Consider the following 23,182-nt stretch of genomic DNA (forward strand, 5'->3'; position numbering starts at 1 on the left):
TCAAACATGGAGGTGGAAACATTATGCTTTGGGGGTGTTTTTCTGCTAAGGGGACAGGACAACTTCACCGCATCAAAGGGACGATGGACAAGGCCATGTACCGTCAAATCTTGGGTGAGAACCTCCTTCCCTCAGCCAGGGCATTGAAAATGGGTCGTGGATGGGTATTCCAGCATGACAATGACCCAAAACACACGGCCAAGGCAACAAAGGAGTGTCTCAAGAAGAAGCACATTAAGGTCCTGGAGTGGCCTAGCCAGTCTCTAGACCTTAATCCCATAGAAAATCTGAGGAGGGAGCTGAAGGTTCGAGTTGCCAAACGTCAGCCTCGAAACCTTAATGACTTGGAGAAGATCTGCAAAGAGGAGTGGGACAAAATCCCTCCTGAGATGTGTGCAAACCTGGTGGCCAACTACAAGAAACGTCTGACCTCTGTGATTGCCGACAAGGGTTTTGCCACCAAGTACTAAGTCATGTTTTGCAGAGGGGTGAAATACTTATTTCCCTCATTAAAATGCAAATCATTTTCTAACATTTCTGACATGCGTTTTTCTGGATTGTTTTGTTGTTATTCTGTCTCATTGTTCAAATAAACCTACTATTAAAATTATAGACTGATCCTTTCTTTAGTGGGCAAACGTACAAAATCAGCAGGGGATCAAATACTTTTTCCCCCCACTGTAGCTAATGTTGTCCATGGACAACATTGGGCCCGGTAGAATTACATAAAGAACACTTCATTGAATAAGATCTCTATGTTGGGCCCACCCACAGTGAACGCTCTCCAGAAAAGCTGCAGAAGTGGTTTTTATGAGGGGTCACAGGTCAGATCTAGTGTAAATCTGGGGCAACACCTCAGTGGGAGAGCTTTGAAGACGTTCACGGAGTGCTTCTGCTTTATAACAATAAGTCAGTGTGACCTCAGGCGGATACCAGGGTGTGTTTTGGTACACACACATAACATGTTGCTTCTTGCTTTGCTCCTTTACTTGAACATGAAAAAGACTTGACTATGTGATCTAAAGACCCTCCAACTGCACTTAGTGTTATCTATTGATTAGATATGCCAGCGAGGCAAACACCATACACAGTGGCATATTGATACACTCTGAATCAGGCTGTTTAGTGCAGGGCTGGAACAAAAGCCTGTCCACTCAAAAGTGGTACTCCTGTAGTTTAGAAGAACCCTTCCCCTAAAGGCTGTGGTTGCTTGGCTGTGTTCCAAATGGCCTATAGGCGGAGCCCTATGGGCCCTGGTCAAAAGTAGTGCACGATATACTGAATAGAGTGCCATTTGGAATATAACCTTTGACCCTTGGGGCCACATACTGCCAGTTTTTCTCTACTTGGCCACGGGGGGGCAGCACTTTCCCATAGCCCAGACCAGGCAGAGGCAAGGCAGGCACTAGGTAGGCAGGCAGGCACAGCTGGTGAGTGGCAGACACAGGGTGGTTTTATGGGGCATCTCCCCACTCCCACATGGCATGGCAGTGGGGAGGTTGTTTGAAGTTGGGCCTGGTTCACCTCAGGGTGTGAAGGGAGTGAGAGATGAGGGAGAGAGAGAGAGGTTGTCCGTTGTTTGGCAGCACTGCAGAGCCGAGCCAAACGTCTGGAGCACAGCATGGGAAAGCACAGTGTGTGTGGAGTGTTGTCTGGTACTATGGGCAATATGGAGGCTGCATAGTTAAAGTTGAATCAGATCAGAAGACTTATGAGAAAGCCAGTGCCAGCCAGTGCCATGGAAGACTTCATTAAATACGTCGTATAGCCTAGATTAGACCCAGCCTTCTTTGTTGTGAGTTTTTAATAAAAAGCAAATTTATCTAGTTTGTTGATGAGATGTGAGAGAGGGGTTTGGATACGAGGTGGTTTGTGGACGATCTCCAGCGGTGCTTAGCTTGAGGACGACGACTAGTCTAGACGGCGCCCATGACATCATTCGTTAAACATCGTCACACTAGCTAGCTACTGTTGTTTTGGTGAGTGACACACACCCAGTCCGCACACACAACCACTCCTGCCCCTCTTGACCACATGCAATTGTTATGAAGACTGTGTAGTGGCACCTTTGTGGCTGTGTGTGTGTCATGTCTGCTGTTATATGATTAGACTAACCTCTCTCTCCCTCCAACTCTCTGTCTCTCCCCTCTGTCTCTCGTCAGACACAGATCCTCATCAGTTGGAGAAACAGGAGCAGCAGCAGCCCACATATGTTGCCCTCAGCTACATCAACAGGTGAGCAGGCTACTAGCCTAACCTATACTTAACAAAAATATGTATGCAACAATTTCAAAGATTTTGCTGAGTTATAGTTCATTAAAGAAAATCAGTCAATTAATATAAATAAATGAGGCCCTAATCTATGGATTTCACATGACTGGGCAGGGGATCAACCATGGGTAGGCCCACCCACTGGGGAGCCAGGCCCACCCAATGGGGGCCCAGCCAATCAGAACCAGTTTTTCCCCACAAAAGGGCTTTATTACAGATGGAAATACTCCTGAAGAATTCTATTTGTTCAGTGTATATACCAATCAGACCTTTAACCATGTCTCAAAGGATCATGGTTCTGAAATCCCTAATGAACGGTATTCTTATGGTTCAGTTTAAACTGTCCTAACTCTGACCAGAAAAGGCATGAATGACCAAATGTCATCAGTAAATAGTAGATTAAACTGTTATCTCAGTATGACCGTGTGGAGGTTTGTGTTTGAGGTCTAAGTCCATGCAACAGTAGAGGTGTGACGGAGGTAAGAACATGCCTTAAGCTCACTCCACAGCTAGCCTGAAATGTGTGTGTGTGTGTGTGTGTCAGTTCCATCTAGCAGCAGTCAGCCTCATCTGGTGGATAAGTCAGTTTAATTGTGTTAGCGTTGGGTAACAGGATGTTATATAGTCCTGGGTCCTACATTACTAGACCAAGATGACATTTCAATCTCATCCCAGTTCTCCATTCAATCACCATATCAAAGAGGTTTAAAGGGCTGAGGCACTCTGAGGCAGCAGTGTGACTGTATAATAGAGGGACTAGCTACCACTGTCTGTCACCCTGTCTTTAGACACACATCTTGATGTGGTTTCAGCTTTTAGCTGTTCATTTCACTTCTGCTTTAACAGTGTCTGTGTGAACATTTCAATTTTATGACTTACGTTTACAGAATATTTTACAATGTAACAATGTTTAGTCTTAGATATAGGCCTTCTGTTAAACATGAAGTTTGGTCAGAGATATAGGCCTACTGTTAAACATGAAGTTTGGTCAGAGATATAGGCCTACTGTTAAACATGAAGTTTGGTCAGAGATATAGGCCTACTGTTAAACATGAAGTTTGGTCAGAGATATAGGCCTACTGTTAAACATGAAGTTTGGTCAGAGATATAGGCCTACTGTTAAACATGAAGTTTGGTCAGAGATATAGGCCTACTGTTAAACATGAAGTTTGGTCAGAGATATAGGCCTACTGTTAAACATGAAGTTTGGTCAGAGATATAGGCCTACTGTTAAACATGGGAGTGGTTTGAATGAGTGATATACTCCGAGCATATGTTGTACAGTGACTTCAGTGATATACGTTTGTAACGGAGGAGGTTCTGTGAACAACCACGCTGGCATGATGAGACTAACCTTGCCTAAGCTCCGACTTATGTTAACTCCCTGAGCTAATAGCTAGGCTTTAGCTCAGCAGGCTAGCACACCCTTGTGGCGCGCAAACCGAGTCGGTCATGTATGATGTGTGGTTGTGTGTCCTCTCCTCTTCCCTCTCTCTCTGGCTCCTCCCTTGCCCAGGTTTATGACAGAGGCAGCGCGTCAGGAGCAGCCTGAGAGGCTGAAGAGGAAGGTGCACCCCAAGCTGTCTCAGTCTCTGACAGGCAGTCTCCCTCGTAGCAGTAACGTCTCCCCTCCTCCCAGACGCAGCAGTGGGAACCTCACCCCGCCTGTCACCCCTCCCATCACACCCTCCTCCTCCTTCCGTAGCAGCACTCCTACAGGTAGGTTACCGTGACAACAGAGTACAACACCGTCATCTAGGAGGCAGGTGTCAGTAGTTTATGTAATATGGATTATGTCACTTCATTGTCCCATATTTTGGTTTGGATCAGGAAATGCCTCTTAAGTTTCAGGAGAAGACATGGAGGTAATTCAGGGAAGTTAGGTGCTGTAATGTCTCACCGTAGGGTCCTTAGAGAAGCATAGAGGGTTGACTCTCTGTCAGTTGGTATAGTCATACACAGGGAAGGTACTGGGCTTATTTCATCAGAATCTCATCATTTTAAGTTGCCATGGTATTTGCTTACTTGTGTTCTTTGTTTGTGTCTTTCCCACGTTGCCACTTAGTAAGATATGCTGGGTTTTTCTCTCGTAGTTGCAGCTCCTTGTCTCTTTGGTTCTTGTGGTTGTGGAGCCAAATCTTATTTTGCATTGCCTTAACCCTGGGACCTTGTGAAATGGGCTAAATTCTTTCCCACAAAACAGCATTTTTTCAGTCTCTCCACAAACTTGGGCTCAGTAACAAGGCAACAGTAGAACCCTGTGGGAACCCTACAGCCAGAACACATGTGGAAGGCTTGAGTCTGAATCTGTCTCGGCACATCAGCCGGTCCAAAACCCTTGAGGCTAGGATGCCCATGCCAGCCATAGGATACGGCCCAAATGGCAGTCTATTATAGTGCACTATGGGCCTTATGGGCCCTGGTCAAAACTAGTGCACTATATAAGGAATAGGGTACCATTTGGGACTCAACCTTAGTCATTAACTGTGCTTGAATCAGAGCAGAGTACTGGAGCTGCTGAAATAGGAGTATTACTCAAATTGTTTATGGACGGCAGTAGGCACGTTTTATGACAAATCGTATTCTGATGTGTGTGCACGTACCTGTGTCTGTGTTTCTCCCCTCCAGGCAGTGAGTATGATGAAGAGGAGGTAGACTATGAGGAGTCAGACAGTGGTGAGTCCTGGACCACAGAGAGTGCCATCAGCTCAGAGTCTATCCTCAGCTCCATGTGTATGAATGGAGGAGAGGAGAAACCCTTCGCCTGCCCTGTGCCTGGCTGCAAGAAGAGATACAAGGTGGGCCAACCGCACTCAGTCCATGAATCAATACCATGTGTAAATGCTCTGACATGTGATCAGATGATTGCAACCAGATAATACAAGACGCATGTTATTACCGAGTGTAAATGGGGTCTCGTATCCTCTCCCTTGCACTGCCCCGTGAATAGAGCCAGGGGTATTCCTGACCACGTGACATGACCAGGAAAAGCCTCAAACAGCTTTTAACTAGAGCCCTGAGTTAAACTAAGAGCCAGAGTGTTTATTCATCAGGTCATGTGGTCAGGAATGTATCCTGTCTCTACCTACCTGTCTGTGAATATTGGCTAGATACATAGTCTATGCTTTCTGTTCAAGTGACTGCTTCTCCTTCTCATAAGACTCCAAATGAAAAGCATCCATTACCCTCGATGTTGGTTTGGTCCTAAACGGACCAAGGCTCTGCATGCAGATAAAGCAACAGCTCACGGCACAACGCCTCTCCCCTATTTGACCTAGACAGTTTGTGTGTATCTACTGATATGTATGCCACGTGTGCCTTTTTACAATGTTTTACTGTATGTAGTTCTGTCCTTAAGCTGTTCTTGTCTATTAATGTTCTGTATTATTATTTCATGTTTTGTGTGGACCCCAGGAAGAGTAGCTGCTGCTATGTGATGTCTATATAACGTCCCAGTTCAAACGGATAGCAAACAGCACCATCGACTTCCTGCTGTTGACAAAACAGGGTGTTACAGCATGTCAACATCTTGAAATGCATACATCCACGTCCACTGCAGTGATTTATGGACCTTTTCAAGGATTTTCCATTCCCATCTGGGTTGGCTGTGTGTCCGGGATAAATGGTGCTCAGCTTGAGAAGGTGGCATTGCTGACGTGAATGACAGGATTATGGCTGATGAGACAGTTAGTAGACTCTAGACCTCGTGTCAAAGTCATTCCACGTAGGGCTGAGTGCCTGCGGGTTTTCCCTCCTCCCCTGACCTCCCCTCACCTGATTGTCTAGGTCTTATTTGAAAGGAATAAAATAAAACCTGCAGACACCCTGCTGTACAAGAAACAGGATATATAGTTAGTAGTAGACTCTAGGCTGTACAAGAAACAGGATATATAGTTAGTAGTGACTCTAGGCTGTACAAGAAACAGGATAAATAGTTAGTAGTAGACTCTAGGCTGTACAAGAAACAGGATATATAGTTAGTAGTACTCTAGGCTGTACAAGAAACAGGATATATAGTTAGTAGTACTCTAGGCTGTACAAGAAACAGGATATATAGTTAGTAGTAGACTCTAGGCTGTACAAGAAACAGGATATATAGTTAGTAGTACTCTAGGCTGTACAAGAAACAGGATATATAGTTAGTAGTACTCTAGGCTGTACAAGAAACAGGATAAATAGTTAGTAGTAGACTCTAGGCTGTACAAGAAACAGGATATATAGTTAGTAGTACTCTAGGCTGTACAAGAAACAGGATATATAGTTAGTAGTACTCTAGACTGTACAAGAAACAGGATATATAGTTAGTAGTACTCTAGGCTGTACAGGAAACAGGATATATAGTTAGTAGTACTCTAGGCTGTACAAGAAACAGGATAAATAGTTAGTAGTACTCTAGGCTGTACAAGAAACAGGATATATAGTTAGTAGTACTCTAGGCTGTACAAGAAACAGGATATATAGTTAGTAGTACTCTAGGCTGTACAAGAAACAGGATATATAGTTAGTAGTAGACTAGGCTGTACAAGAAACAGGATATATAGTTAGTAGTAGACTAGGCTGTACAAGAAACAGGATATATAGTTAGTAGTACTCTAGGCTGTACAAGAAACAGGATATATAGTTAGTAGTACTCTAGGCTGTACAGGAAACATGACATATACAGTGCCAGTCAAAAGTTTGGACACACCTACTCATTCAAGGGTTTTTCTTTATTTTACTATTTTCTACATTATAGAATAATAGTGAAGACATCTAAACTATGAAATAACACCTATTGAATCATGTAGTAACCAAAAAAGTGTTAAACAAATCGAAATATATTTGAGATTCTTCAAAGTAGCCACCCTTTGCCTTGATAACAGCTTTGTACACTCTTGGCATTCTGTCAATCAGATTAGTGGAACGGTATCAAATACATCAATCACATGGTTTCCAGGTGTTTGATGCCATTCCATTTCCTCTGTTCCAGCCATTATTATGAGCCGTCCTCCCCTCAGCAGCCTCCTCTGAACTCAATATACTTTAAAATGAGTAAAACCATTTTGAAACTGCGTAAAAATATTGGACCTACATTCATATACAGTATCTTGACTGTGTCCAGCTCACTGATAATCACTACATTCATATACAGTATCTTGACTGTGTCCAGCTCACTGATAATCACCAATAAAAAATATAAGACAATGTTTTTGCAAATTTTTACAGAGAGGAAATATATTTTCAGTGCAGCCCCCGGAGAGCGTTGAAGACCGAATGCAGCCCCCGGGGCTAAATGAAATTGACAGCCCTGCTCTAGCCTGTACAGGAAGCACGCAGAGATGAAGGACGTTGTGTTGAGTTAGATCAGCTGACATAAGACATCTGGACAAAGATTCTTGAATCCTTTGTGAGATGGAGAAATAATCAAGTATATTTTTATTCTGTCACTGGGCTGTACAGTAAACATGCAAAGAGCTGTGTAGAGCGTTGAGTCAGGTTTAGTGTACTGAAGACATCTCTAGGTGAATCTAGGCTACTATAGTGTGGTGAGAGACTCATGACTGTTATAGGAGACTGATCCAGTGTTCTCCAAATCCAGTTGAAGACCCTGATTGGTTGAATGTGTGAATCAGGGCTAGATCAAAGGGCCCTGTACACACCCAGTAGCACCCCAGGACTGGAGTTGGCGAACACTGGACTAATTCAAACTTAGCTTACTCTGCCCTCTTCCACTCTGTACTGTACCCTCCCCCTCATTCAGAATGTGAACGGGATCAAGTACCACGCCAAGAACGGCCACCGGACACAGATCCGCGTCCGCAAGCCCTTCAAGTGCCGCTGTGGGAAGAGCTACAAGACGTCCCAGGGCCTGAGGCACCACACCATCAACTTCCACCCGCCAGTCTCCACCCACATCCACAAGATGCAGCAGTAGCACCGTCCCCGCAGAAATAGAATCACTTCAACATCATCCTGTTCTAGTGATTCTGTTTCTATGGACCCACCATCACCAGAAATGGCTGTGTCCCATTCCAAACACACACGCACTTTCCTTCTTCTTATTCCAGTACACTACTCTTTAATTGCATGCTTTAAAATTACCTTATTTGTATTTTAAATTTTTTGGAATGTATTTTCTTCACAGCTGTATACTTTTTCACATTTGAGCGATCATGTGTCTTTTTGATAATGTTTTTGGCACATAGGGCTTGCTGTTAAGATGATGCGTTTCAAAGAGAGCGTATTGCCACGTTCAAAACACCTCGGAACTCTCCGACTTCAGTGCAGGGATCTTTTTTTTGTGACTGGGAATTCCGAACGGTCATCCAACTCGGAATTCCAAGTCCGAAACTCTGGCATCTTTCTAGAGCTCTGACTTTCCCACCTGAAAATCACTGACGTCATGATTTGACCTGTTTTTTTCCCGCGAGTTCCCAATTGTCTTGAAAGCACCATGAGTCAAGGTTCACAGCCATGCTTCTGGGCTGTGTTCGGCAGAGCAAAACATGGTGGAACATTTACATACAGATATGTTGTGTACATCGCAACCTAATGAATTTGACTCGAGCGTTCAGGTAATGCTGTGTTTGAAAAGAAGGGGCATGAGAGTGGTGAGGCAAGGGGAGAAAGCAAGCATCACCATCACAAAATGGAGGCAAGAAAATCTGAATGTTTGTGAAAGCTGACGATATATTCCTGAAGGATGTATAAACTTTCATAATCAGGTAAAATAGTATGCTCTTATTTTTCTTGCCATGTTCTGTTCTGAAAGTGTAGTTTTATGATTCACTTTGCTAGGATTATCACTCAAAACTTGTTTTGTGTTTTAGAACTGACTCTCAGGTGGCAATTCACCACCAGCATTTCAGCACCACAATCCTGCCCGTGTGTTCTGATAGGATGCGTCCCAAACGGCACCCTATTCCCTATATAGTGCACTACTTTTGACTAGAGCCCTGGTCAAACAAAAGTAGTGCACTATATAGGGAGCCATTTGGGAAACACATAGTATTTTAGAATCAGCTGTTATGCTGTTCACTGGAATCTTGGGATTTGGTGTCACAGCAGTTCCCAGTTATCCAGAACCCTTCCATTCTAGGGTGCTGAGCAGTTATCTTCTTCGCCAAAGCCGTGTGAAGCATTTAAGCACTTTGTAGTAACCAGTTGCCAACAGAATTAGGATGGTTTTTGTTGCCAATAACTCTCTGCTGCTGCACACACCAACCTGACATGTAGCAGTCACAGGAACTAGAGAGAGCCAGACCGGAAGTACTCAACTTTTCCAAGGAGTTTAATTTTTTCAGATCTCCGGTGTTTCCTGGGGTGAGATTATGAATCTGGTTTGCCTTGAATTGTAGACCACAATATAGAGTTCCAATCCAGTAAGTATCTGTGTATAGCTTCATAGTGACTCTTCAGGAATGGCTAACTTGAGCTAGAGTAGACATTCTTGTCAAAATAAAAATGGCCAGATCTCAATTCTGGTCTATTTCTCCTCTTTTGTCCATCTAGCCTCTTAATGTAGTGTCATACTGGTGATCAGAGAGAGCAAGGAGCTAATCAACAACCCATCAAAACATCACTGCATGGAAATCAATGTCGTTATGGAACTACACTTTAAGGGGTGCGTCCCAAATGGTAGCCTATTCCCTCTATAGGGCTCTGGTCAAAAGTAGTGCATTAAATAGGGAATAGGGTGCCATTTGGAACACATTATATAGATGGTCATTGACAGTATATATGGAGGGAAGTATTTGATATTGTGTATAGTAAATGTATTGTCTCAAGTGCATTAAATTATATTTTCATATGTTTCTGGAGAATGACCCTTACTGTGTGTGTGTATTTATTTATTTAACTAGGCAAGTCCGTTTAGAACAATTTCTTATTTACAATGACTGCCTATCAGGGAATAGTGGGTTAACTGCCTTGTTCAGAGGCAGAACGACAGATTTTTACCTTGTCAGCTCAAGGATTCGTTCCAGCTACCTTTCGGTTACTGGCCCAACGCTCTAGCCACTAGGCTACCTGCTGGTTACTGGCCCAACGCTCTAAACCACTAGGCTACCTGCTGGTTACTGGCCCAACGCTCTAAACCACTAGGCTACCTGCTGGTTACTGGCCCAACGCTCTAAACCACTAGGCTACCTGCTGGTTACTGGCCCAACGCTCTAAACCACTAGGCTACCTGCTGGTTACTGGCCCAACGCTCTAAACCACTAGGCTACCTGCTGGTTTCTGGCCCAACGCTCTAAACCACTAGGCTACCTGCTGGTTACTGGCCCAACGCTCTAAACCACAAGGCTACCTGCTGGTTACTGGCCCAACGCTCTAAACCACTAGGCTACCTGCTGGTTACTGGCCCAACGCTCTAAACCACTAGGCTACCTGCTGGTTACTGGCCCAACGCTCTAAACCACTAGGCTACCTGCTGGTTACTGGCCCAACGCTCTAAACCACTAGGCTACCTGCTGGTTACTGGCCCAACGCTCTAAACCACTAGGCTACCTGCTGGTTACTGGCCCAACGCTCTAAACCACTAGGCTACCTGCTGGTTACTGGCCCAACGCTCTAAACCACTAGGCTACCTGCTGGTTACTGGCCCAACGCTCTAAACCACTAGGCTACCTGCTGGTTACTGGCCCAACGCTCTAAACCACTAGGCTACCTGCTGGTTACTGGCCCAACGCTCTAAACCACTAGGCTACCTGCTGGTTACTGGCCCAACGCTCTAAACCACTAGGCTACCTGCTGGTTACTGGCCCAACGCTCTAAACCACTAGGCTACCTGCTGGTTACTGGCCCAACGCTCTAAACCACTAGGCTACCTGCTGGTTACTGGCCCAACGCTCTAAACCACTAGGCTACCTGCTGGTTACTGGCCCAACGCTCTAAACCACTAGGCTACCTGCTGGTTCCTGGCCCAACGCGCTAAACCACTAGGCTACCTGCTGGTTCCTGGCCCAACGCGCTAAACCACTAGGCTACCTGCTGGTTACTGGCCCAACGCGCTAAACCACTAGGCTACCTGCTGGTTACTGGCCCAACGCGCTAAACCACTAGGCTACCTGCTGGTTACTGGCCCAACGCTCTAAACCACTAGGCTACCTGCTGGTTACTGGCCCAACGCTCTAAACCACTAGGCTACCTGCTGGTTACTGGCCCAACGCTCTAAACCACTAGGCTACCTGCTGGTTACTGGCCCAACGCTCTAAACCACTAGGCTACCTGCTGGTTACTGGCCCAACGCTCTAAACCACTAGGCTACCTGCTGGTTACTGGCCCAACGCTCTAAACCACTAGGCTACCTGCTGGTTACTGGCCCAACGCTCTAAACCACTAGGCTACCTGCTGGTTACTGGCCCAACGCTCTAAACCACTAGGCTACCTGCTGGTTACTGGCCCAACGCGCTAAACCACTAGGCTACCTGCTGGTTACTGGCCCAACGCTCTAAACCACTAGGCTACCTGCTGGTTACTGGCCCAACGCTCTAAACCACTAGGCTACCTGCTGGTTACTGGCCCAACGCTCTAAACCACTAGGCTACCTGCTGGTTACTGGCCCAACGCTCTAAACCACTAGGCTACCTGCTGGTTACTGGCCCAACGCTCTAAACCACTAGGCTACCTGCTGGTTACTGGCCCAACGCTCTAAACCACTAGGCTACCTGCTGGTTACTGGCCCAACGCTCTAAACCACTAGGCTACCTGCTGGTTACTGGCCCAACGCGCTAAACCACTAGGCTACCTGCTGGTTACTGGCCCAACGCGCTAAACCACTAGGCTACCTGCTGGTTACTGGCCCAACGCTCTAAACCACTAGGCTACCTGCTGGTTACTGGCCCAACGCTCTAAACCACTAGGCTACCTGCTGGTTACTGGCCCAACGCTCTAAACCACTAGGCTACCTGCTGGTTACTGGCCCAACGCTCTAAACCACTAGGCTACCTGCTGGTTACTGGCCCAACGCTCTAAACCACTAGGCTACCTGCTGGTTACTGGCCCAACGCTCTAAACCACTAGGCTACCTGCTGGTTACTGGCCCAACGCTCTAAACCACTAGGCTACCTGCTGGTTACTGGCCCAACGCTCTAAACCACTAGGCTACCTGCTGGTTACTGGCCCAACGCTCTAAACCACTAGGCTACCTGCTGGTTACTGGCCCAACGCTCTAAACCACTAGGCTACCTGCTGGTTACTGGCCCAACGCTCTAAACCACTAGGCTACCTGCTGGTTACTGGCCCAACGCTCTAAACCACTAGGCTACCTGCTGGTTACTGGCCCAACGCTCTAAACCACTAGGCTACCTGCTGGTTACTGGCCCAACGCTCTAAACCACTAGGCTACCTGCTGGTTACTGGCCCAACGCTCTAAACCACTAGGCTACCTGCTGGTTACTGGCCCAACGCTCTAAACCACTAGGCTACCTGCTGGTTACTGGCCCAACGCTCTAAACCACTAGGCTACCTGCTGGTTACTGGCCCAACGCTCTAAACCACTAGGCTACCTGCTGGTTACTGGCCCAACGCTCTAAACCACTAGGCTACCTGCTGGTTACTGGCCCAACGCTCTAAACCACTAGGCTACCTGCTGTTTACTGGCCCAACGCTCTAAACCACTAGGCTACCTGCTGGTTACTGGCCCAACGCTCTAACCACTAGGCTACCTGCCGCCCCTATAAACGAAGGCAACAGCAGAGGTTGTTTTGTAACTGACGGTGATGTACAAAACTAGCTGTGATTACATTTGAAAACATTACAACTGCCTCTGTTTCTGGACATTTATGCACCATTACACATAAAACAGGGAGTAACATTGAGACGCAGGTCTGCTTTACAAAGGAGCCCTGACTGAGTATGTATGTGTACAAGGCATTGAAGTGGCTAGATTATTCCAAACAGACTTTATTAATTCAGATTTCATTACATGGGACTCAAAGAAATCAAAGGTTTTCTATAATCGTGAAATAACTTACAGCAAATGATAAAGAATAGGTTCTGATCTAACAGAATCCTGGCATGCATGTTAATCAGTAGCGATAGGTGAAACATGACTTCTTTATTCAGACAACCAAACCAGTGAAGAACTAAACCATGAGAATCAACTGACACTAAAATATAACAGCTCTTTCTAACCAGACATACACATACTGAAAAAGCTTAACGCCATTGGCTCTTAAAAGATTCTAAAATAGATGATTTAAAGATAATATAATAATCAGGTTTAGAAGGATTTGTCCCGTCTGTCTGCATATAGTGCACCGAGGCAGCTGCTTTCTAAACATAATGAATACCTGAATTTTACTATGAAGCTCAGGGGAAAGCATTTTGGTTGGAACAGTTCAAATGTATGTTTTGGTAAAATGCTTGACGTAGCTTACTTTCCCTGACTTCACATAGTAGTGTCTGGGACTGATCAAGTGGTCAGAGATGAGCACAGCCATAACATATCGCTCATATCTCACTAATAGAATCAGAGGAATAACAAATAAATGGGACACTTCCTGTTAAAGAAGCTATTATTAAAGACTGATTCAAACAGATATATAGCCCTGGTCTGAATTATACATCAAATCAGAGCACATGAACCAACTGCCGAATATGAAGACCTTTTCCCTAGTTAATAAAATATGCTAATCAAAACGTCACCGGTCCTAAAAGTGAATCAGAATGAGATCGTCACACCTGTTACATGTGGCAGGGGAAAAGAGCAAGGCAGTTTCATTTCAGTGGCGACTGACAGAACATGAAGGGTGTAGTGGATGAGGTTTTTAGTCAAAGTTGAGCATGTTGGCGGAGTCAAAGTGGGTGAGCACGTGGTTCTCAAAGATCTTCTGGTCGCAGTCGAGGGGGAACTGCTCGCTGCACATGGGGCACACCTTCCAGTGGCTCTCTACATGCTCCACAAACTTTCTCTGGTCGTAGTTGGGAGGGAAGATCAACTCACACAGTGGACAGCGCATGTGGACGTTCACACTGCACAGAGGAGAGACAGAGAGAATGGAGTGAGGAAGGAGAAGGAAGAGATGGGGAAAGAAACAAAGCAAGGTTAGGGAGAGAGAGAAGGTATTGAGAGAGCAACAGAGAGAGAAGGTATGGAGAGAGCAACAGAGAGAGAAGGTATGGAGAGAGCAACAGAGAGAGAAGGTATGGAGAGAGCAACAGGGAGGAAAGGTATTGAGAGAGCAGGTATGGAGAGAGCAACAGAGAGAGAAGGTATTGAGAGAGCAACAGGGAGGAAAGGTATTGAGAGAGTAACAGGGAGGAAAGGTATTGAGAGAGCAACAGGGAGGAAAGGTATTGAGAGAGCAACAGGGAGGAAAGGTATTGAGAGCAACAGGGAGGAAAGGTATGGAGAGCAACAGGGAGGGAAGGTATGGAGAGAGCAACAGAGAGAAGGTATTGAGAGAGCAACAGGGAGGAAAGGTATTGAGAGAGCAACAGGGAGGAAAGGTATTGAGAGAGCAGGTATGGAGAGAGCAACAGAGAGAAGGTATTGAGAGAGCAACAGAGAGAGAAGGTATGGAGAGAGCAACAGAGAGAGAAGGTATGGAGAGAGCAACAGAGAGAGAAGGTATGGAGAGAGCAACAGGGAGGAAAGGTATTGAGAGAGCAGGTATGGAGAGAGCAACAGAGAGAGAAGGTATTGAGAGAGCAACAGGGAGGAAAGGTATTGAGAGAGCAACAGGGAGGAAAGGTATTGAGAGAGCAACAGGGAGGAAAGGTATTGAGAGAGCAACAGGGAGGAAAGGTATTGAGAGAGCAACAGGGAGGAAAGGTATTGAGAGCAACAGGGAGGAAAGGTATGGAGAGCAACAGGGAGGGAAGGTATGGAGAGAGCAACAGAGAGAAGGTATTGAGAGAGCAACAGGGAGGAAAGGTATTGAGAGAGCAACAGGGAGGAAAGGTATTGAGAGAGCAGGTATGGAGAGAGCAACAGAGAGAAGGTATTGAGAGAGCAACAGGGAGGAAAGGTATTGAGAGAGCAACAGGGAGGAAAGGTATTGAGAGCAACAGGGAGGAAAGGTATTGAGAGCAACAGGGAGGAAAGGTATTGAGAGCAACAGAGAAAGGTATTGAGAGAGCAACAGGGAGGAAGGTATTGAGAGAGCAACAGGGAGGGAAGGTATTGAGAGAGCAACAGGGAGGAAGGTATTGAGAGAGCAACAGGGAGGAAAGGTATTGAGAGAGCAACAGGGAGGAAAGGTATTGAGAGAGCAACAGGGAGGAAAGGTATTGAGAGAGCAACAGGGAGGAAAGGTATTGAGAGAGCAACAGGGAGGAAAGGTATTGAGAGAGCAACAGAGAAGGTATTGAGAGAGCAACAGAGAAGGTATTGAGAGAGCAACAGGGAGGAAAGGTATTGAGAGAGCAACAGGGAGGAAAGGTATTGAGAGAGCAACAGGGAGGGAAGGTATTGAGAGAGCAACAGGGAGGGAAGGTATTGAGAGCAACAGGGAGGGAAGGTATTGAGAGCAACAGGGAGGAAAAGTATGGAGAGCAACAGGGAGGAAAGGTATGGAGAGAGCAACAAATAAGGTATTGAGAGAGCAACAGGGAGGGAAGGTATGGAGAGAGCAACAGAGAGAAGGTATTGAGAGAGCAACAGAGAGAAGGTATTGAGAGAGCAACAGGGAGGAGGTATTGAGAGAGCAACAGGGAGGAAAGGTATTGAGAGAGCAACAGGGAGGAAAAGGTATTGAGAGAGCAACAGGGAGGAGAGATATGGAGAGAGCAAAGATATGGAGAGAGCAACAGGGAGGGAAGGTATGGAGAGAGCAACAGGGAGGAAAGGTATGGAGAGAGCAACAGAGAGAGAAGGTATTGAGAGAGCAACAGAGAGAGAAGGTATTGAGAGAGCAACAGGGTGAGAAGGTATTGAGAGCAACAGAGAGAGAAGGTATTGAGAGAGCAACAGGGAGGAAAGGTATTGAGAGAGCAACAGGGAGGAAAGGTATGGAGAGAGCAACAGGGAGGAAAGGTATTGAGAGAGCAACAGAGAGAGAAGGTATTGAGAGAGCAACAGGGTGAGAAGGTATTGAGAGCAACAGAGAGAGAAGGTATTGAGAGAGCAACAGGGAGGAAAGGTATTGAGAGAGCAACAGGGAGGAAAGGTATTGAGAGAGAAACAGGGAGGAAAGGTATGGAGAGAGCAACAGGGAGGAAAGGTATTGAGAGCAACAGGGAGGAAAGGTATGGAGAGAGCAACAGGGAGAAAAGGTATGGAGAGAGCAACAGGGAGGAAAGGTATGGAGAGAGCAACAGGGAGGAAAGGTATTGAGAGCAACAGGGAGGAAAGGTATTGAGAGAGCAACAGGGAGAAAAGGTATGGAGAGAGCAACAGGGAGGAAAGGTATGGAGAGAGCAACAGGGAGGAAAGGTATTGAGAGAGCAACAGGGAGGAAAGGTATGGAGAGAGCAACAGGGAGGAAAGGTATGGAGAGAGCAACAGGGAGGAAAGGTATGGAGAGAGCAACAGGGAGGAAAGGTATTGAGAGCAACAGGGAGGAAAGGTATTGAGAGAGCAACAGGGAGAAAAGGTATGGAGAGAGCAACAGGGAGGAAAGGTATGGAGAGAGCAACAGGGAGGAAAGGTATTGAGAGAGCAACAGGGAGGAAAGGTATTGAGAGAGCAACAGGGAGAAAAGGTATGGAGAGAGCAACAGGGAGGAAAGGTATGGAGAGCAACAGGGAGAAAAGGTATGGAGAGAGCAACAGGGAGGAAAGGTATGGAGAGAGCAACAGGGAGGAAAGGTATTGAGAGAGCAACAGGGAGGAAAAGGTATTGAGAGAGCAACAGGGAGAAAAGGTATGGAGAGAGTGTTGTGTTAATGAGCAGCCAAGTGATGATGTTGGCAGAGGGAGCAGCGCAGGACAGCTAACAGGCTAATAAAGACCATCTGTCAGGGGGTCTACTCTACGTGGGTGGGCCACTAGCTGGGCCACTCATGTTAACACCTACATTACAGAACAAAGACTTTACACAGGTTGGAGCTGGGAAGCTGCTGTGCTGGGGTGAGAGACCAACTTCAATGCATTTTGGGGCGCTCAGGCCTTCAGTGTGTGTGTGTGTGTTACCTGGACTCGAAGCCAAGGGGAGTCTGTCCATCATTTAAGAATGGGCTGTGGGGTTCAGTAGTTGCTGCAGGCTGTTCATTGGTATTGCCCTGTGATGGAGGGTAGAAAACTACTTCAGAAATACTATCTATCTATCACACACAACTGTTGTAGCAGAAATAATCCTCCCACTCTGTATGATGCAATATATCACTGAGTGAACCTCAGTGGAGGCTGGTGTCACTTAAATCGGAGGACAGCTCTAACGGCTGGAATGAAGGTAACAGTATCAAATCAAACATGCTTTCATAATGTACACTTTACTCAACTCCAGTTATTACTAGGAGCCGTCCTCCCATCACCAGCCTCCTCTGGTCTATCTTTAAGGCAGACTAGCTAACTACCGTTGTTGTTCTCAGACTAGCTAACTACCGTTGATGTTCTCAGACTAGCTAATTCGCGTTGTTGTTTTCAGACTAGCTAACTACCGTTGTTGTTCTCAGACTAGCTAACTACCGTTGTTGTTTTCAGACTAGCTAATTACCGTTGTTGTTTTCAGACTAGCTAATTACCGTTGTTGTTTTCAGACTAGCTAACTACCGTTGTTGTTTTCAGACTAGCTAACTACCGTTGTTGTTTTCAGACTAGCTAACTACCGTTGTTGTTTTCAGACTAGCTAACTACCGTTGTTGTTTTCAGACTAGCTAACTACCGTTGTTGTTTTCAGACTAGCTAACTACCGTTGTTGTTCTCCGACTAGCTAACTACCGTTGTTGTTCTCCGACTAGCTAACTACCGTTGTTGTTCTCCGACTAGCTAACTACCGTTGTTGTTCTCCGACTAGCTAACTACCGTTGTTGTTCTCCAGACTAGCTAACTACCGTTGTTGTTTTCAGACTAGCTAACTACCGTTGTTGTTTTCAGACTAGCTAACTACCGTTGTTGTTTTCAGACTAGCTAACTACCGTTGTTGTTCTCCGACTAGCTAACTACCGTTGTTGTTCTCCGACTAGCTAACTACCGTTGTTGTTCTCCGACTAGCTAACTACCGTTGTTGTTCTCCAGACTAGCTAACTACCGTTGTTGTTTTCAGACTAGCTAACTACCGTTGTTGTTTTCAGACTAGCTAACTACCGTTGTTGTTTTCAGACTAGCTAACTACCGTTGTTGTTTTCAGACTAGCTAACTACCGTTGTTGTTTTCAGACTAGCTAACTACCGTTGTTGTTCTCCGACTAGCTAACTACCGTTGTTGTTCTCCGACTAGCTAACTACCGTTGTTGTTCTCCGACTAGCTAACTGCCGTTGTTGTTCTCCGACGAGCTAACTCACATTGTTGTTGTTGTTCTGCTGCTCCTCTGGGTCCTCCAGGCCGTCGGGCCGGCTGAGGTTGCGTGCTGGCTGGATGCAGACCACGTTACTATCCCAGGAGGGGGGGCCCACAGGGGGAAGGCGGGGCAGCAGGTCATCAGAGAACTCCCCGTCCGCTCCGTCTACAGTGATGGGGAAGAGAGGGTCAAAAGGAATGGAAGCATATTAGGGGTGAAGAATTCCGCTTTCTCAAAATTCCCAGGTTTTCCTGAATTCCCAGTTGGATGATTCTCAGAATCAGGAAATCCAGGAATCCTTCAACCCGGATTGCTGGAAAACCTGGGAAAGTTACCGGCATTTCTATATCCTATGTAAGCATATTGAATAATTTTCCAGGTACAAGGTACAATAAATTACACATGAAATGTATAGCAATTGAATGAATGTGAATTGAGTTAGAAGGGGAATAGATATGTATGTAAGGGACGACACGGGAGCCACCAACCTCTCATATTAAACTGAAATGTGACTGAGGTGGAGTAGGGTTAGTAAGGGGGGGACCAACCTCTCATATTAAACTGAAATGTGACTGAGGTGGAGTAGGGTTAGTAAGGGGAGGACCAACCTCTCATATTAAACTGAAATGTGACTGAGGTGGAGTAGGGTTAGTAAGGGGAGGACCAACCTCTCATATTAAACTGAAATGTGACTGAGGTGGAGTAGGGTTAGTAAGGGGGGGGACCAACCTCTCATATTAAACTGAAATGTGACTGAGGTGGAGTAGGGTTAGTAAGGGGGGGGGGGACCAACCTCTCATATTAAACTGAAATGTGACTGAGGTGGAGTAGGGTTAGTAAGGGGGGGGACCAACCTCTCATATTAAACTGAAATGTGACTGAGGTGGAGTAGGGTTAGTAAGGTGGGGACCAACCTCTCATATTAAACTGAAATGTGACTGAGGTGGAGTAGGGTTAGTAAGGGGAGGACCAACCTCTCATATTAAACTGAAATGTGACTGAGGTGGAGTAGGGTTAGTAAGGGGGGGGACCAACCTCTCATATTAAACTGAAATGTGACTGAGGTGGAGTAGGGTTAGTAAGGGGGGGGGGGACCAACCTCTCATATTAAACTGAAATGTGACTGAGGTGGAGTAGGGTTAGTAAGGGGGGGACCAACCTCTCATATTAAACTGAAATGTGACTCAGGTGGAGTAGGGTTAGTAAGGGGGGGGGGCAACCTCTCATATTAAACTGAAATGTGACTGAGGTGGAGTAGGGTTAGTAAGGGGGGGGGACCAACCTCTCATATTAAACTGAAATGTGACTGAGGTGGAGTAGGGTTAGTGGGGGGAGGAGGGACCAACCTCTTGCGTCTGAGGTGGAGTAGGGGTTCCCAAAGTGCAGCTGTGTGGGGCTCTGGGGGACCAGCAGTGGAGTGGGGGCATCCTGGGGGTAGGGCAGGGGATACTGCAGGAACACAGACTGAATTCTCATCTCCTCTGACACTACAGCCTCCGTCTTCCTACCAGCACCAGCACTCTTCTGGAGATCCTGGTGGGGACAGACAAGACAACAGACACTATTACATTATTATATATTTAGGATTGGAAAGAGAATCTTTTAAAATAACTGATCTTGTATTTTCTCTAACAGAAGTGTGCTACCTTGCGGAGGAAATGTATTCATATATTGTAAATATGATCTTTTGATGCTAAGAAGTACCACGCCTGAAACGTCACTCCAAGTGCAGCTGGTCCTGAGAAGAAAACACAGACACCATGCCCAGACCGGACGCGCGCGATCACCACACCCAGGTTGAAATATCAAAACTCTGAACCAATTATATTCATTTGGGGACAGGTCGAAAAACATTAAATATTCATGCCAATTTAGCTAGCTAGCTTGCAGTTGCTAGCTAATTTGTCCTGGGATATAAACATTGAGTTGTTATTTTACCTGAAATGCACAAGGTCCTCTACTCCGACAATTAATCCACACATAAAACAATCAACCGAATAGTTTCTAGTCATCTCTCCTCCTCCTTTTTCATCTTTGGACCTTACATGGCGATTGGCATCTAACTTTCATAATAAGGTGTATTACCACAACTGACCGACCGACCGACCTCAGTTCATCTTTCAATCACCCATGTGGGTATAACCAATGAAGAGATGGCAAATGGATATATGCTTCTATAAACCAATGAGAAGATGGGAGAGGCAGGACTTCCATCGCGTTCAGCGTCACAAATAGAACTGACTTCTATTTTAGTGCTTGGCAACGCAGACACTCCTTGGCGCATGCGAGCAGTGTGGGTGCAATGATTGAATAACATGTATGTGTACATTTATTTTGCAACGCTCAGTGTGACTCAGCATGTTAGCCAGCTACAGATCTAACTTCAGCTACATTTCTATGTCCTTCCTCTCCAGGAGAGTCAATACTGGCCACAACCACCTCACAGCAGCTCCTAGAACTATGTTCGCGGTCCCTCCCTCCCTCCCTCCCTCCGTCTCTCGCTCCCTCCATCCCTCCGCTCGGTCCCTCCCTCCCTCCCTCCGCTCGGTCCCTCCCTCTCTCTCCATCGGTCTCTCGGTCCCTCCCTCCCTCGGTCCCTCCCTCCCTCCTCCTCGGTCCCTCCCTCGGTCCCTCCCTCGGTCCCTCCCTCGGTCCCTCCCTCGGTCCCTCCCTCGATCCCTCGGTCCCTCCCTCGATCCCTCGGTCCCTCCCTCGATCCCTCTCGCTCCATCCCTCGCTCCCCCTCTCGCTCCATCCCTCGCTCCCCCTCTCCATCCCTCGCTCCCTCTCTCTCCATCCCTCGCTCCCTCTCTCTCCATCCCTCGCTCCCTCTCTCTCCATCCCTCGCTCCCTCTCTCTCCATCCCTCGCTCCCTCTCTCTCCATCTCTCGCTCCATCCCTCGCGCTCCATCCCTCGCGCTCCATCCCTCGCGCTCCATCCCTCGCGCCCCATCCCTCGCGCCCCATCCCTCGCGCTCCATCCCTCGCTCCCTTCATCCCTCGCTCCCGCTCCCTCTCTCGCCCTCTCTCGCTCCCTCTCTCGCCCTCTCTCACTCCCTCTCTCGCTCCATCTCTCGCTCCCTCTCCATCCCTCGCTACCTCTCTCGCTCCCTCTCCATCCCTCCCTCCCTCTCCCTCCATCGGTCTCTCGCTCCCTCTGTCGCTCACGCTCCCGCTCCCTCTCTCCATCCCCCGTGCTCCATCCCTCGCGCTCCATCCCTCGCGCTCCATCCCTCGCTCCCTCTCTCCATCCCTTGCGCTCCATCCCTCGCTCCCTCTCTCCATCCCTCGCTCCCTCTCTCCATCCCTCGCGCTCCCCATTCCTCGCTCCCCATTCCTCGCTCCTTCTCTCCATCCCTAGCGCTCCATCCCTCGCTCCCTCTCTCCATCCCTCGCTCCCTCCACTCCGGTCCCTCCCCCTCCCTCCGCTCAGTCCCCCCCTCGGTCCCTCCCCACTTCGGTCCCTCCCCCCCGGCCCCTCCCTCCCTCTCGCTCTCTCTCTCCCCCCGTCTCTCTCTCTCTCCCCCCCCCGTCTCTCTCTCTTTCTCTCCCTCACAAACAGTTTAATTAGTCATTCATTAAAAAAAGAATATCCTCTCATTTTCAAAGGCAATGGAAGGTTTGTGTTTTACTGGAAGTTTGAACCAGACGCCAATTTAATTGACAGTCTCAACCTCAAATTGGGTCGTTTTGTTGCTCTTAGTGACGAATGCGTACGCGAGCGAGCTAACCTTCAGCAGTTTTCCGGGCCCAATGTGGACTTCTCTGTGGTCCAGAGTAATTGAATGGAAAATAAGAAGTCACTTTGCTTTACTTCACCAATTAGAGATGTGTTAAACCCCAGCCAGATTAGGATATGGGAAAATTGCTGCTCTTTTGGGGTGTTTTTAGTTCAGAGAGAAGTCTATAATGGAGGAAAATTAAAGCTATAGTGTAGTGTTGCTATACTTACTAACTTCCCCAACTATACTAACCTCCTCAAGTCTCTCCTTGTCCTTCATCAGAGCGGCCAGAGTGTCCTTCAGTTCTTTCAGCGCACGCCCCTTCTCAGCCACCTGACTCTGTAGGAGGGAGACAGTCAGGAGACATGGAGGAGACAGTCAGGAGACATGGAGGAGACAGTCAGGAGACATGGAGGAGACATGGAGGAGACATGGAGGAGACATGGAGGAGACAGTCAGGAGCCATGGAGGAGACAGTCAGGAGACAGTCAGGAGACATGGAGGAGACATGGAGGAGACAGTCAGGAGCCATGGAGGAGACAGTCAGGAGACAGTCAGGAGACATCAATTTAAGATTATGTGTGTTGAGAAAATGATTTGATCAGACTCATAGCTCCTTTGTCAAAAAGTACACTTGAAAGCAGAACTCATTTTTCCTTCATGGAGTTTTAACCTCTACTGACGAACAATGAATTGATAGCAGCTATAAAAAGGCCTTAACAGTTACTGTTCAGACAGTAGATTTACACCAGGAAGGACTTCAGACCAGAACATGCCGTTTGAATTCCACAGAGACACTGAACATACCCGCGCTGAGCTGAACAAA

The 23,182-nt window shown here is 46.9% G+C and overlaps 2 protein-coding genes across 5 annotated transcripts in view; one reads left to right on the forward strand and one right to left on the reverse strand.

Moving 5' to 3' along the window:
* The window catches only part of LOC106597023 (juxtaposed with another zinc finger protein 1), a 47,483-nt gene extending 37,407 nt beyond the window's left edge, over positions 1–10,076 (forward strand). Inside the window, exons 2-5 of the mRNA XM_082975828.1 lie at positions 2,163–2,235; positions 3,788–3,990; positions 4,900–5,069; positions 8,012–10,076. Coding sequence (XP_082831954.1) covers positions 2,163–2,235; positions 3,788–3,990; positions 4,900–5,069; positions 8,012–8,185 — 620 coding nt within the window. The 3' untranslated portion in view covers positions 8,186–10,076. The remainder of the gene's footprint in view (positions 1–2,162; positions 2,236–3,787; positions 3,991–4,899; positions 5,070–8,011) is intronic.
* A 3,063-nt stretch (positions 10,077–13,139) lies between these two features.
* LOC100380771 (tax1-binding protein 1 homolog B) overlaps positions 13,140–23,182 on the reverse strand; it is a 31,195-nt gene continuing 21,152 nt past the window's right edge. For all 4 annotated transcript variants that reach the window (XM_082975821.1, XM_082975818.1, XM_082975820.1 and 1 more), the window contains exons 13-17: positions 22,609–22,695; positions 19,981–20,167; positions 18,639–18,799; positions 17,329–17,417; positions 13,140–14,226 (exon numbers count right to left, since the gene is read on the reverse strand). In XM_082975821.1, the coding sequence (XP_082831947.1) occupies positions 14,022–14,226; positions 17,329–17,417; positions 18,639–18,799; positions 19,981–20,167; positions 22,609–22,695 (729 nt within the window). In that variant the 3' untranslated portion in view covers positions 13,140–14,021. The remainder of the gene's footprint in view (positions 14,227–17,328; positions 17,418–18,638; positions 18,800–19,980; positions 20,168–22,608; positions 22,696–23,182) is intronic.

Source organism: Salmo salar, chromosome 05 (genome assembly GCF_965601325.2).
Source record: "Salmo salar chromosome 05, fSalSal1, whole genome shotgun sequence".
In the NCBI taxonomy this organism is placed as follows: domain Eukaryota; kingdom Metazoa; phylum Chordata; class Actinopteri; order Salmoniformes; family Salmonidae; genus Salmo; species Salmo salar.